The sequence below is a fragment of the Sylvia atricapilla genome, chromosome Z, assembly GCF_009819655.1.
Source record: "Sylvia atricapilla isolate bSylAtr1 chromosome Z, bSylAtr1.pri, whole genome shotgun sequence".
Taxonomy (NCBI): domain Eukaryota; kingdom Metazoa; phylum Chordata; class Aves; order Passeriformes; family Sylviidae; genus Sylvia; species Sylvia atricapilla.
In genome coordinates this window covers 24,263,946-24,279,781 of record NC_089174.1, presented here as the reverse complement: position 1 = coordinate 24,279,781, position 15,836 = coordinate 24,263,946, and the positions used below count along the sequence as shown (strand labels likewise).

The 15,836-nt window shown below is 41.0% G+C and overlaps 1 protein-coding gene across 1 annotated transcript in view; it reads right to left on the bottom strand.

Annotated features, from left to right (window-relative positions):
* Positions 1 to 8,857, bottom strand: part of KCNN2 (potassium calcium-activated channel subfamily N member 2) — a 66,302-nt gene extending 57,445 nt beyond the window's left edge. The window contains exons 1-2 of the mRNA XM_066340016.1: positions 7,698 to 8,857; positions 7,417 to 7,512 (exon numbers count right to left, since the gene is read on the bottom strand). Of these exons, the coding sequence (XP_066196113.1) occupies positions 7,417 to 7,512; positions 7,698 to 8,849 (1,248 nt within the window). The 5' untranslated portion in view covers positions 8,850 to 8,857. The remainder of the gene's footprint in view (positions 1 to 7,416; positions 7,513 to 7,697) is intronic.
* Between the last annotated feature and the right edge of the window lie 6,979 nt (positions 8,858 to 15,836).

Here is a 15,836-nt window from a genome sequence, read left to right as displayed (position 1 = left end):
TGCAATTATGAAAATATTTATGCATAATACTAACTGAAAACTTTTGTTTGCGGAAGGCTGGGTTCAAACCTAGCAGTTTAAAATAAAAAATGTTCATATTTGACTGCTGCCTTTACAAAAGAATTATTTTTAAGCTGTAAAGAGTATTCTCATTACAGTGTCTTAATCTTCTGACAGACACATGAAGAAATTTCTTCATGTGGCTTTCATTAAAATAATCGGACAAGGTCAATTTACACAACTGAATCAAGAATACATCATGATATTTCCCTATGAAGAATAATCACACAAAGAGATCTATATTTGTGAATATCTAAATTAACTGGATCTTTAGAACATTTCAATTTAGAGCACTCATTATATGTTAGGGATTTGATCCTCAAATATTTCCCTGTGTATTTCTCACATCACATTTATTGAACAGAAGTTTTTTCATTCATTTTTTCAATGTAATATTGTTTAAGTTACTACATTTTAAAAAATTAATGAGAAAAATTAAATTCTATTTGTGTGTGTGCATGTTATCACAATACGGAACTTCTCTATTTTCCATAGAACAAAGCTGTGAAAACTTCCTTGCAAAATTCCTGAACACTTAATAGTTTATTCTCAGTTCATAAAAGAGATTTTTTACAGTGATCAATATTTCCAGCTTACCTGAAGGCTAGTTACAAGATCAATTACAGCCTCTTCTCTTAGTGGTAATTTACATCTTAAAAGGAGCTTCATAGGCTCAGAGCAATATTTTGTCCTCTGCTACGGGAAGGTGACAACTTTCATCATCAACAGGGGATTGAAACAGAGGATTGAAAGAGAACTTTTTTATTCTCCAAAGTCCTAAACAGCAGCCATCAGAGTTTCTGATATTCACTCAAAACAGATGTCAAATACATCTCAAATCAAACTCAAAGCTCAAAATACTACATTTAGTAGATCACATACAAACAAGAACCAAAGCCAAAAAAGCATTAATGTACACTCATCAATTCTGGCACTCTTTCACTTCAAGTCGAGCAAAAAAGAGCTGGAGTCAAATAACTGATAGAATTTCCTAATCTGAAGATCCCACAGTTGAAAGATCTGACATATACAATAGTTTCACGTTAAGATGGGCATGGAGAATGCCTCTAACACTGCAGAAAAGAGTATCTATTCATGTCAGCTAAGCTACACAAATTATACAAATCCAGAATCTGATCTCTGGTTACAAATGTTCTCTGTGCTTTCTCTCCTCCAAGAGGGGCAGTGACATACTTTCTCACACCTCATAATGCATTGCTACCTGTTGAAAAACTCCTAACAGCCTCACTAAAAAAATGGTCAGAACAAACCTAGACAAATGGATAACAGTGTACTGACCACCAGATATCATCACCTTCTACAATCTAATTAAGTCTGCTGGAAATAGAGGCATAATATATGCTCAACTTATTGCCCCTTCCAAGGCTGATCATTATTAAAGGATTTTTGAGCCTGCCTTCCATGTCATATGCATTGCTGTGCTGCATTTCAGAGACAATGGGCACCTGCAGTGTTTCCTACATCATCAGGATCTGCACATAGAAATTATCAAAAATGTACTGAAAAGAACTGAAACTGTTTTCACAAAAATACTCTACAGCGTTAACTTGACAGATATGCTGTTAATTAGTCAAATATGGTGTCCTTGGATTCCTGAGTGATTTGCTGCTGTTCATTACAGAAGAGAAACATGTATTACACTTAATTAGTAGAAGGGAAGTTTTGAATCTACACATTAAGTTACCATATCCTTGATCAACTGCCACACAATGAGTTTGTTATTGCTTGACTCAAAGTCCATTAGAATAATTAGGAAAAAAATCACTAATTCTCAAGAGATTTCAGACCTCTAAATAAGACAGTCTAAATAAGACTCTAAGTTTATTTCTTGATTTGCAGCAGTTTTTTGTCAGACTTGCTCTCTGTGCTCTTAGTCTAACTCATTAATTTCTTAAGCTGAAGATTTACAGTCTGCATGAGCAATCCCTGATGCTTCAATATGTTGCCTCAAGTTTGCCTGCTTTTCACTGTTTGCATTTTGTTCTCACGCAGCTTCAAGTAAACTATGTATGTTTTTAGAAAATTATCTTTGTTTACATACTTCTCCTCTCTAGGAGGAGAAAGATGATTGATGGTGATGTTCACCAACGAGGTCGAAGAGGCGCCTACCTGCATAGCCAATCTTGGCCTGTCTGTAAAATTGTATATATTATGGAGTCAGAAAAATAAACTAGAAGCTGCGTGAGAACAAAATGCAAACAGTGAAAAGCCGGCAAACTTGAGGCAACATCAACACACCGAAGCAAAGACATGCTGAACTACACAAGAAGCCAAAAGATTGCCAGAAAGACCATGAAATGCACGTGTACCACTCCAGTGAAGATGAAATGATGACACGGATAAAACAAACAAATAATAGATAAATAAAAAATAAATAAGTTGGCCTGTAGAATAAGCATTACTTCTCATGAAAAGAAATTATAAGTGAGCTTAACTGTTCACAAGTGCACAATTTTTACCACAAAACTCTCCATTGACATCAGTAAGATAATGAAATTCCTATAAACTGTGTTTATTACCATCATGCATTATGGGATGTATTTGCACAATAAACAGTACTATGTCTTTACTACCATTCTTTTCTGTTACCTGATACTCCTGGTTCCATTTTTTTAACTTTTCAGGCATAGGGAAAGGAAGAATCTTGATTCTTCAGCAAAACATTTGGACTCTCGGCTGCAGTAACTTTATAGAAAGGTAATGAAGTCTGAAAATGTTTCACTCCAAATCTATCAGTATCATGTTATTTTTTCACCAGTTCAGAATCATCAAGACTGATAGTGCTTTTACCCTGCAGCCCTGTGAGGCTCTGCTATGCAAGTAATAGCTTAGCCTTAACCTTGGAGTTTGCAAGCCTTTCCTTTCCTTTGATATGTTCTATCAAAGTATGAACTAGCAATACATTTTAAAAGTGGTTAGAAACCTCAACTGATACACACACACACAGACACGATTTCTATTTGCTTTAACAAACACCAACAACTTTCATGTTTCTGCATGAGTGACAGCATCTGTATCAGCAAGAAGGAAAAGAAGCTCAGATGCTGTCTGAGACAGCACAGGTTAGCAATACTCAGGTTACTACTATTCAGGACAGTCAGTATGTTTATCTACAGAAAGGATACATTAAGCAGTCTAGCATTAAAGAAGTGTTCCAGTGGATATATTCTTCCACCAAATATCATCCCTCAAGAAATACTAGGCTGTGGTGGAATGCCCAACAAAAGACATGAAACAGCTCAGAACTGCAGTCTCACAGACTTTTCATTTTATTCCTTTTGCTCTCAGAAATAAAAGAAAGTATCGGTAGTAGTTCAGGGGTACACACTAAAAAAGCATTTCCATCTCTAACTGTACTAGAGACAGACAGAGAGGCCCATTTTTAAATAAAAGTAGAAAAATTGCAGCTTTACCATGTAAACTGCCACTCAAAACTTTCTTAAAGTCCATTTTATTTATGGATCAAATTCCATTAGGGAAATGTGAAATGGAATAGTAAGTCTCAAAGAACTGAATTTTAATTATGTTACATATTGCCTCTGCATTAATTATGTAAAATAGTATTAAGTAACAAACTGTTTATGCATCAAATGGATAATTAATACATCAAAAATTATTATGATAATGGGGTAATGCTCTCTTTTTAGGTCTTCCCTCCTTCACCTCTTCAAGCTCTCAACTGGAGTAACACTCAGAGAGATACCTGTTCTAGGCTCGGATAATGACAAATTACATCTTTCCCATTGATCTTTCAAACAAAAAGCACTTGTTCTGAAGAGCTGAATCAACAACCACACAGGCCTGGAGAGAGAGAAATGCATATTTCATTATCTCCCAAGTGTAATGTTTTTAATAGCATTATAGGCATGACAAAAATGGAACAAAAACTGAACACACTTTTTGGGGTTGTCACTAGCCTCAGCTCCTACTCTGTTACTGTTGTTCAGTAGGATTTGTTTATCTAGAAGCGGTAAGGACATGAAGCAAACTTGCTCACAATTTTTATCACCTTTTCTGGAAATGATAAATTAAGCTATGAATTAACATTTGAATCCAACTGTTTTCAACTGAATTTCATTGTATTCTGAACACTAACTCACACTTATTAAAATTCATAACAGCTCACATTTTTACTCCTAGAGTTATACAGGATAACTAATACAGTGACATCACTGAAAACATATTTCTGGAAAATATTTAAACAGCTCCAGTATTTCACAAAGACTACTTAGCATCCCTACAGTTAGCCTTGTCTAAACACTGCTGTTACCACCCTACTGGAGACTGATCTGCCAGGCGCAGAGCTATGTGTGAGCTCTCGGGAAGGCCCGGACAAAGCCGCGCAGATGCCGGGTTCCGCTGGCCCGGCGGGATGCGGCGCTCCGCGCGGAGCTGTCTGCGGTGCTGAACCGGCGGCCGCGACACGGCCCCAGCCGCGCCCGAGGGGCTCCAGCCCCACACTGCACATCCAGCACGGCCTGGCCGCGGGGAAGGACGAACAGAAAACCCAGTTGTCTTACGTCGCTGTATCACTTCTCGGAAGAATTCTGGCAAATCTTTATAAACTTCCTTAAAACTCCCTTAAAAATGCAGCAAATCTGGGGCAGGCAAACTCTAGAGATTGGTTGAACTGGCTGACTGTTTTCAAAACAAAACACACAAGCAATGTCACTTCAGTAGAAGACTAAAGCCACCTGCTGTGGTGCTAGGTACTGTCCCATGGAAATCCTTGCAACATGGCTGTTTGATCTTCCTACCAATAAATCAAGGTCAAAGACTACTGAAAAGAACAAAAAAGCCAAAAAAGCTGATTTTCGCTTGCCAGCATTTTAGGTCACAGGAGTTTCTCAGCCAGTATGTATCCTGCAACCAGTAACAATTAATAATCTGTCAAATCCTTATTTCCCATCTTTTTTTTTTTTTTTTTCATGCTTTGTAGAATTATTTACACTGTAACAAATATTTAAGTATATTTCAGATAATAATCAGAAAAGAATGTTCCAACAGGAACAGGATTGACAAAAGCTGCTGCAAAAGGTCCTCCAGGACACAACCAACCATCTGTGGGCTATGTTCTACAGACCTTATTCATTCTTCTGCACAGAGCAGAAAGTTTCCCCGAATTAATGACACATCTGCCTTTAGAAAACAGTCTGTTTTAAAGGTTATTTTAAGAGCATCACATTATCAGGGTTACACAGTATCTTCTTTTGCCTGGAGAACATTATGCACATTTTGTACTTAACCAAGGGAATTTAAAGATACTTTTTTTCCAGGCATCTGGAGTAACATAAATTTTGTTACCATACAATTGACATAACCTCTGCCCTGCACTCTCATCATCTTACTTTTATTTAAAAGTCAAGCGTGTGCAGAAAAATACACTATGCTTAAATTCAAAAGTGAGCAGATATCTAATAGCTATGGAGGATACTACATCCTTTTCTTCTAACAAACTCCTTGAAACAGAGAACTTATTTTCATTTTTCATGTGAATGACAGAACCCCTTGAAGCTGCAGCTCCTCCAGGGGTACTGTCATGAGTATTGCAGTTTTTGGTGCTTCTCATCCTAAAACACAGGGTATTGCTGTTTTACAGGCAGGTATACTTGAGCTCTGTCTGGCAGTACTGAAAACTACATTAACCGTGATTAAGTCATATGATTGTCCAAGTCCTTCCATGTAGCTGCCAAATGAGGGAATTCTTTAAATCAATCCGTTAAAACAAACAAACAAACAACAACAAACAAACGACAAAAAATGAATCACCCACCACAATCCCAACCAAAATGGAATGACAACTTTTTAGAAGTATTTTTTTCTGATCCATAAGAGATCTGACTCCTAAGACAATACACATTTTTAAATCTTTACCGGACAACCCCCAACAAACCATTGCATCTTGGAGTAACTACTTAGTATAAGCTGGGGGATCTGCATGGACCTACAACTATTTTATTATCTTCCACAAATTTTTTCTTTTAAAGTTTCTGAAAAATGCATAGAATATTTTAAACATTTACAGACAGCTTGTTTTCAGCTTTGCTGTTCATGCATGAAGCAACATTTGTGGGAAGATACAACAGAGAAGGCTCCCACACTGCAGGAGTGCTACTTATTAATTTTTATACTGATAAAGAAACATGTTCCTCAGTACTCCTGTAGTTTATAAATTTGCTCTCTCTCCAGAACATTTGTTTATTCAACACCATATCATTAAACAGCATTCAATATCTTTGACTTTAATGCAGAAAAACTGGGTTCTGAGCCAGGAAAAAAAGTTTTGTATGTGCAAAGACTGTACAACAGAATTCAGTTTGGCAAAAAGTCTTCAGTGACATAATACTTTGCAAACACTACCCTAAATAGGAGACTATGTACCATTTCATGTTGAAACTAGAGCATTATTTGCACAGAAGAAGAATTGTACTATACAATTCTTTTTTTTTTTTTTTTTTTTTTTTTTAATTTAACTGATTGGTAGCAGTGGAAAAGTCTTCATTGCCCTTGAAACCTGACATTTCAGCCTTCAGCTCAAGGAGTCTCTAATCTAAAAAAGCAAGGGCACTATAATATCTATGAGTAAGGTATTTTTCCCTTCAAAACTTCGAATTTTGTCTGTTGTACGGTTCAGCTGAGCTGAAATGTCACATTTTAATTTCTTTGTTAAAAAAAAAAATTGCAATGAAATTAGGACTAAGTCACCCGGACAGAACCAGTGACAGTAACTGTGAAATTTATTCTATAGCTTTGACCATAAGGTTCCTCTTACCTTCCAGACACTTTCCCCTGACCACATTCTTAGATGCTGCAGCATTATTAAATAAAACAAGTCAAATATCAATCCTCCTCCTTTTAAACACTCTCCTAGAGTATACTCTTATCTCAGACAGCTCACTGAAGATTACATACCTTGCACAGTGATGACCATTAACCTTGCCATCAAGAGAAAAAGCACAGCATGAAATTTAGTCATTGGGAAATAAAAGACTATTGCTGTACATCTGCTACAGGAGACGATAGGCACATCACCTAGAAAGCACGTTATAACCTCAGGGCTAAGCAATTCTCTAGCACAACTGCAAGCAACAGTACCTAGCAGTCAGAATTCCCTAGCAGTCAGAGTTTCCTGGCTCCTCTCTGCCTGCCGTTTGGTGCCTATCTCCAGGGCTGAAGTCCATTCACCAACTTCGGCAGGCTTGCAGAGACCACGTTCACTTTCTGAAGCGGCAGAAGGTGCCCAGTTACTTACCACCAGGGCTCCCCTGGACAAACCGCCTCGCACCCCCCCACCTAAGCCAGTAGTGCTCCCTGACCCACAGAAGGAAGCGTTACCTGGATTTCTCTTGCGTGGTACACGATGATGAGTCCGAGCAGGATAATCGTGGAGAGGCTAATAAGGCATTTCAGAGCGAGGGAATACAGAGACTCCTGCAAGAGAAAGACACCGCCGTTCCTCAGAGACCCCTGCGCGGGGCCCGCTCCGCCCCACCGCCACCCCGGCGAGAGGAGGCAGCCGGCGGCACGACGCCACCGGACAGAGAGCGGGAACACGGCGGGACGGGGACGGGACGGGGGCCGCGGGCGGCGGGACCGGCTACCGCCCGAGCTGGTACCTTGGTATAGGCGCCCCAGGAGAGTTCGGTCTCGATGACCATGACGACGATGCCGAACATGCCGAAGATGAGCGCGTAGTCGCTGAGGCGCTTGCGCTTCTCGAAGAGAGCCCGGCGGTGTCCCAGCTTGTAGCCGATGTTCTGGTTCTTCTTCTTGCTAGACTTGCCCCCGCCGTTGTTGCTGCTGCCCGTGCCGGGGCCGGGGCCGGCGGAGCTGTACAGGGCCAGGTTGTTGGAGTTGTTGTGTTCGGGCTTAGAGACCACGATCTCCGGGGCGGCGGGGCTGCCGGCGGCGGGGGCAGAGCCGGCGGCGGCGGTGGGGCTGGTGAGCGGCGCCTGCAGCGGCTGCGACTCGGAGTCCAGGTCGTGCAGGTTCCTGCGGGACGAGCTCAAGTTGCTGAGCGGCCGCATGACGCCGCCGTTGTACCTGCAGCTGCTCATGGCTATTTCGGTGAAGGGGTTGCTCTCCCGGCGCTGCTGCTGCTGGTGATGGTGGTGGTGATGGTGATGATGATGGTGAGTGCTGCTGCTGCTGACACTGCTGCTGGGGCTGGCTGCCTGCTGCTGCTGTAGGCTATGGCACTGGTGGTACTGGGAATATTGGTGAGGCTGTCTGGACGCGCCAGCATGGCTGGACGGGGTGAACTCGCTGACGTTCAGCTGGCTGCCGTGCCGAGAGGAGGCGGCGGAAGACAGCGGCGAGGAGTGCGTCCGAAAGGCGCCCGAAAGCGGCGAGGAGGCGCGGAGCAGCAGGGGCAGGTTATCCCCCGCGGCTGCCGCAGCAGCCCCGTAGTAGGCGCAGTTGTTGCACTGAAGGCACGGGCTCTGCTGCTGCTGCTGGAGGAGGTTGTGCTTGTCCTGGCCGTGCTGCTGGCAGTGCGGTGGCGCCGGCGGGCGCTGCTGCTGCTGTTGCTGCAGCTGCAGCTGCTGCTGCTGCTGCTGCTGCTCGGGGCCGAAGCCCGCCGGGAAGTGGCGCGGCGGGTCCATGCCGGGGCCGTTAAAGCCGCAGGAGGACCGGGCGGTGGTGCACCCTGCGCAATGCGTGACGGTCGGCAGGGGAGCGTCCTGCTGCCGCCACGACGGGCCCATCCCGGCTCCCGTAGAATCCAGCCGCCGAGTCCGATTGGTCGGGCGCACCAAAACAACGGGCATCACGTCACCTGACGGGGGCGGAGCGGCCGCGCCGTCAGCGCGGGGCGCGGGGCCCCCGCCCGCGGGGATCCCAGCTTCCGCCCCCGCAGGTGAGGGCTGCCCTCGCCCCCCGCCCGCCCCTCCCGCGCCGCGGAAACCCGGGGCTTCCCGGGGGCGGGGAGCGCGCTGGCTCCCGGGATCGCCCCCGCCTGTCGGCGACGGGGCTCCGCCGCGGTTTACCCCGGCGGCTCTCCCCGTCTCCCCACTCACATCTGCGCCGTCTCCGGAACATGGGCGCCGCGTCGCGCTCCGGAGCTGTCCAGCAGCGCCGCCGCCCTGCAAAACACAGCGTCGGGCTTGCTCCCCGGCCGCCGCCCCGGACCGCGGGGAGCTGGAAGGGGCCGCGGGCGCGGCGCAGAGCGGGGAGCCCTCCCCGGCACATCCTGGGCCTGTCACAAAGGACGGGTGGCGGGACGCACGGCTTCTGCCGGCTGCTCCTTCTTCCCTCGGCCGAAGGAGGGAGAGGCGCAGTCGGGGCGTGAGGCCAGCGGCAGCCGGGGGTGGTTCGAGGGCTGGAGGTCTGCTCCTCCGGGTCGGTAGGAGCTGTACCGCGAAACGGGACCGGTGCCGTAGCTCCCCTCCGGCTCCCTGCCGTGCACTGTCCTGATGTTGGTTGTCTGCTGCCATTTTGCCTTTTCCCCTTTCTTTGCCTCCCAAGCCCCCCCATCCGCTCCGGCAGCGCCATTAGGCAGAGCAATGTCTGCGCCAGGTAAATTCTCCTTTCTGCACTTATTTAAGGAAAGGTTCTTTAAGGAAAGAATTATGAAAATGAGAAATTATTTACCTTGTCACAGCTGTGTCATTCGTCTCAACTAGGTAAGACTATAAGAGGGGGCTTTTTTTTTTTTTTTTTTTTTTTTTTTTTTTTTTTTTTTTTTTTTTTTTTTTTGCCGGTCAATATTTGATAGTGTAGAAGATTTCCTTACATTTTTAATCTCTCAGCAGTGTTTTTAGACAAAATCCGCCAAACCTTTTTAGGATAAAAGCCTGCACCCTTGTATTTTCTGTCTCCTGTGACATTCAATTTCCTTTGACACCCTTAGGTGAGTTGTAGGTTAGAAAGATGAGTGAGGCAGTGCCATTAACAAAGTTTTAAAATATGCTCTGTTATAAAATTTTAAATAGTTAATTCCTAATCAAGATGTAGCTTTTAAAGCAAGCACACATATCAGCCGCACAATGAAAACAATCCTCTCTAATGTAGTAAATATAATGGTTTACAATACAGATAATTTTTTTAGAGACAGACCAAAATTCATTTATATTTACATACTATGTTCTTTTCAAAAAAGCATTCATAAGTGGGAATATATATGATACACAAAATTATTATGTCTTGTGATAAATAAAATTTGTCTTACAACCAACTTTTGAATAAAAATCCACACTCACTTCATTGCATAAATGATAAAATACTTTCGTTTTTAAGTTACACAAAAGTGTATCTGGGCGCTCAATATTACACTAATTTTCTCTGAACACTAATGGCCAAGATAAAAGGTATTTTTATTTTTAGGAATGAATAGGCTGTTTAACACAACTTCAGATATTCCATTTTCCTTGAAAAAATAGGGTGCTGTAATTCTGTCTTACTGGTGCCATTTTGCCTGTGTTTTGAAACACACATAAATCTTAGGAATCTGAAAATTAAACTCCCAGGGAACCTGGACTTCTACTATTCTGTAAATAAAAGTCTTACTGAAGCATGCTTTCCAAATACATGTTTTGTGAACTAGTTAAAGATTAAATAGGCAAGGTTTCCTCTTTCCTTTTCTGCTTATGCTTTGCCCTTAATTTTGCTTGAAGGTACATTCCTTTAAGCCTTCATTTTACCAGAAGATAAATTCTCATGACCTAGTTTACCTTAAAAAGCCTTTTAAAAAATTTGTAAATCTCCATGTTTTATTTAGAAGTCACCAGGCTCTGTTCTGTAACTTTATCTACTCTAATCATGAAAGCTTGTATGAGAATTGTGAAGAAGAAAAAAAACCTGCAACCTTTTTAAGGTCTTAAATTAAAATATCTGGTATCTTTGTTCTATGAGGAAATGATTGCATTTATTTTTCTAATTAATATATAGAAGTGACTAGTTCCAAATGTTATACCTCTACTCCTGCTATCCTGTTTATTTGTTGAAATGCAAGGACAGCGATTTTAGATATTTGGTCTGCTTGCTTGGTTGTTTCATTGAGTGAATTAAAAAATGAATATTCCCATGTCTAACACAAGAGGTCATACTCATCACACAGCTTGTTAGAAAACTGATCAGCCAGCGTTTCACTGTATTTTCATTGCATAGTCTGGGATATTTTATCACAATTTCAAGGTATAAACTAAGAATTGTGGAGTTTGCATTTCCAGATCTAAATAGGTGAACCTTCCCCTCCGTGGCACAATTAATGAGAAAAAGCAGAGATTAGCTATTTGTTCTATCTTCATTGCTAAATAATGTTCAAATTAATTTTCCAGAATGAGTGTATTTGTTTTCACAAAAAAAAACCCTAAAACAAACAATCTATACTTCATGTGAACTAAATTGTTGCATGCTTTCATGCCACGCATTAATTAGTGTGCCAGCTCAGAACTGCTAAATAGTGCTAACATGGTAACAGTGAACACTTACGAAAGAAACATTATCTGTTAGGGATAAAGAGGGTTTTTTCCTACCTTTTCATTGTGTACTGGGCGGAATTGCTCAGACCATAGAGTCTGTTTATGCTGTGCCAAAAAGGTTTTACAGGAGTGTGTCTACATGCATGTACATGCACACCTTAATATAAAGTAATAGAAAACGGTTACTGCAGATCTCACTTGATAATTATGATTAATGGAGATACTCAAAAAACAGTTGTTTTCTTTTTCCTAGCCTCTCTAATTGTGAAAAGGAGATAAATAATATCCAGCAATATTGAGCAAAACTGTATTAACAGCAGGACAGGAAACACAACAGAAATAAGAAAAAATAATTCTTTGAGAGGATAAAAACCACTATGAAATATTTGAAGTGACGTGTATTTGCTGTATTGGCTGGTCATTTGAAAAGCTCACATAACAACATCCAACAGAGATAACAGCACCTACAGACTACCATAAAATATATTAGAAAGCTACTTTGGCTTTTACCCTTTTGTCCATACTAATGCCAAACTCCTGTTAAAATAACTGAGAATTCTGCACTCATAATAAGGTAAAAAATATAGAAATACAGTAAAAAAAAGGAAATTAAATAGAGAAAAGAAAAAAGCCTAGGAAATTCCATTCACACAGCATATTCTTCACAGCACTTGGGGTTTTTTAGAAAGCAGTAAAGGAAAATGCCTTGTCCACTTTAAAGAAAAACCAAAACAAAACAACACAACAACAACAACAAAACCCCAGAAAACCCCAACACACAAGCATTGCAGAGCTCAGTATTACACTGAAAGGTGCCATTCAGTGAAAGCACATTAATAAAAGTCACATTAGTAAAAACAGAGGTAACACCAGCAGCAATAGGGTAATATAGGATCATTCATACAGCAAAACTGCTTTTGAGACAATACCAAATGACTGCAGTGTAGCTGGTGAGATGATGGGCATGGAAACTAACGATATGAACCACGTGTTTAAATTACCTTTTCAATACCATCTGACAGGGCTTTTACCCACCAGACACCTCTAACATTCACCCGGCAATGTCTGATGTCATGTAATTCTACGCCCTAAATAGAATACCACCTCTGCTATACCTATGTTTATTTCGAAGACCTTTTGATAATGTTGCAGGTTAATGGGACAAGGAAAATATTATGACTCCATACAGATAATGCAATTGTGTTTTAGGAGGATGTGTGCTTTGCTGTTTCTACTTTTGATTTTTTACAGTTCAACTAATCTGCACTTTCTTCTTCTTCTCCAGCAAGACCACCAATGAAAATGCATATTCAGTCCAGTGTAAAACCTTCATTTGTAATCTGGGAGACATAGGATGTGGCACATAAGGATGCTGGATTGACAACAGCTCTAAAAGAGTAATAAAAGTTTTTGAGAGTGGGGTTGTCTTCATTCATAGGGATGTAGCTTAAGAAATATCTAGAATTGCTGCATTCCCTTCCTCCTGTTAAGGGGCATTAAGGGATGGAGGGATAGAAAAAAACTCCATTTTTTTCTACTGATTTTTTTTAAATACATATTGAAAATATTGAATGTGGTCCAAAAATACCTGGTAAAAATATTTCTTTGCTTAATTCACTTTCCCATCTTTTCTGGAATTTTTTATACTACTTGATGGTCACACAAACCTAATGACTTCCTTTCTTGCCCCTGGTTTTTGTCATTATCAAGAGATGCTGTCACCTTTAAAGAATTTCTTAGCTGGCTAAATGTATCAACATTAATACTGTTTTAGCCAGCTGATACAGGTGCTCAGAAGATGACTTTTGAATTATATTTAATCAGGCTGCCTTTTATTATTCTCACAAATTGTAGTTTTGTAACAGAACTCAGATAACAGTACAATTACTGAAATGCTAACTTAATGCAGTTTTTTTCTATTTCAGCCTATGCAAGAGCATAGAGTGACTTTTAGTGTGTATGGGATTATCACATGAAAGAATATACCTCTAACTGTGCAGAATGGAGTTTTTGTAGCATTTGACCTGTCAAATCCAGTGAGACAGCACTTATAATTAAATATAAGATTATACGTTGCAGAGGTGAATGCTAGCCATGCTTTTTCTCTCAGTAAAATATGTCATTTGTGATTCATGTAGCATGTGGTTCTAAATAAATAAATAAATTTGCCCATATGTTAAAAATAAGGTTTGTGTTTGCTTTTTTCCATAGGTACTTTATCATCAGTGCTCCATTTAGATTTAAGAACAGAACTGTTATATATTTGCATTGTCTTTTTTCTATTTGGAAGGTTGCTTCAAGGTTACTTAATAACAGGTTCCCTTATTAGGTTGTAAAACGTGATGGTTGAAAGACGGACAATGCTTTTATCGGGTGTGTCAGAGTGCTTTCAAATTAACGGTAGGTTTTTCCAGTCAACAGCCCTCACAATTCAAAATGTATATAAAATGTGGGGTTGCTTCTTTGTGTTTACTGGGAGATTTTTTATTTGTTTCTGCAATCCTGATACCCTGAAAGACTGCCATTTCCACAGCACATTCAAATCTCTTGTCGCAGAAGTCTGTTAGTTTGTTGGTGCCATCATCACACCTATAGGTTTTTGGATGTGCTCATAGTACACAGAAATATTAATGTATGTTGTGGTCCTGCTTGCAGAAATAATTTCTTAAGAAGCTGGAAAGTTTATGCACTTGCAGAACAAATGGAAGCAGGGAAAAGATGAAAGCAAATGTTCAATTTTATGTTAGCTGCAGTTACACTTCCTACTCAATATTCACTTGATTGTATTGTATGCTTGTGTTTCTAATTTATGAGATGGCCGGTTTGGGAAGTGAGTTTTGGAAGAGGAGCAAAGAATTTCCAGAGGGTAGAGCTTTTCTTTCCTTCCTAGATGCTTCTGCAGCACTTCCTTTTCTCCCACCCTCTACCTTTCACATTACCCCTTTCTTCTAACCCTTCCCTGCTGCAGAGGAAACAGGACACTTAAGTTGCTTGAGAGCACTTCTGAGTGAGGTGGTACTAGACAGGGAAGCATTTATCAAAGTAGGGAGTTACTCGACTAGCCTCTGCTTCAAGCTGTCTCTATCTGGATAAGCTGTACAACTAAGCAACATTTGAAGTGATATTCCAGAGCTTGATGGAAAGTTTTATAAAATTTGCATTCCCTGAAGTATAATTCTTTTCACTTTTCTATTTTATCCATTATTTCAGTATTACTCAACCTAAAGTTTGCTGTGTTTTTGAGGAAAAGACTAGACAGTTTTAAAACTTATTTTAAAGTGAAAGTGCTTAGGACTTTTGTGCTGGTTTCAGCTGGGTAAGAGTTTGTTTTCTTCACATTGGCTGTGTTTTGGACCTGTGCTGAACACAGGGTTGATAATTATTGAGATGTTTTGTTATTGCTGAGCTGGGCTTACACAGAGCCAAGGCCTTTTCTGCCGTTTGTACTTCCATGCTGGTGAGGAAGTTGGGAGTGCATGGGAGGTTGGGACGAGACACAGCTGGGGCAGGTGACCCCAAATGACCAAAGGGGTATTCCAGACGTGTGACATCATACTCAGTACAAAAAGCTGAGGGGAAATAAGAGGAAGGGGGGAGCCTTTGGAGTGATGACATTTGTCTTCCCAAGGATGGGAAGACATGATGGGGCCCTGCTCTCCTGGTTATGACTGGACACCTGCCTGCACATGGGAAGCAGTGGAATAATTCTGTGTCCTGCTTTGCTTGAGTGCATGGATTTTGTTTTCCCCATTAAACTGTCTACAACTCTGTCTTTTACCTTTCCCAGTCTCTTCCTGACCTCTCTGGTGCAGAAGTGAGCGAGCAGCTTCCTGGGGCTTGTTGGTTGGCTGGGGTTAAGCCACAACAACTTTTCACATGAAATCCTACCCTATTCAGAAAATAGAATTTCTGTAGGATTAAAATTAATTCTTTCCAGATGGATAAAAGATATCTCTGAAACCAAATGTATGAGATTAGTAGCCCTTGTATTAGCAAAGTGACATTCAAAAATATGTATAACATAGTAGACTGCTTTTATAAGTTTGGGTAACCAGAAAATTTCTCAGAAGAAAAACTACTTTTTAAGCATTATTGTTCTGTACATCTTCACACATTCAGAATATATTCTATATTACAGCAGTCTGATGCAAACATGCAAAATATATGGACAGTGTGGTTTCTTCCCCCTGAGCAGTGTTTTAGATTCTTTATCTTTTCAGAAGATCAAAACCAAGTTCAAAGTGGAAAAGATCTTCCTGTTTCAATTACAAAATCTCTGTAATTGTTACTGTTACAAAGTGTGACCTACAAGTTCTTTCTCAGAAAATTTTACCA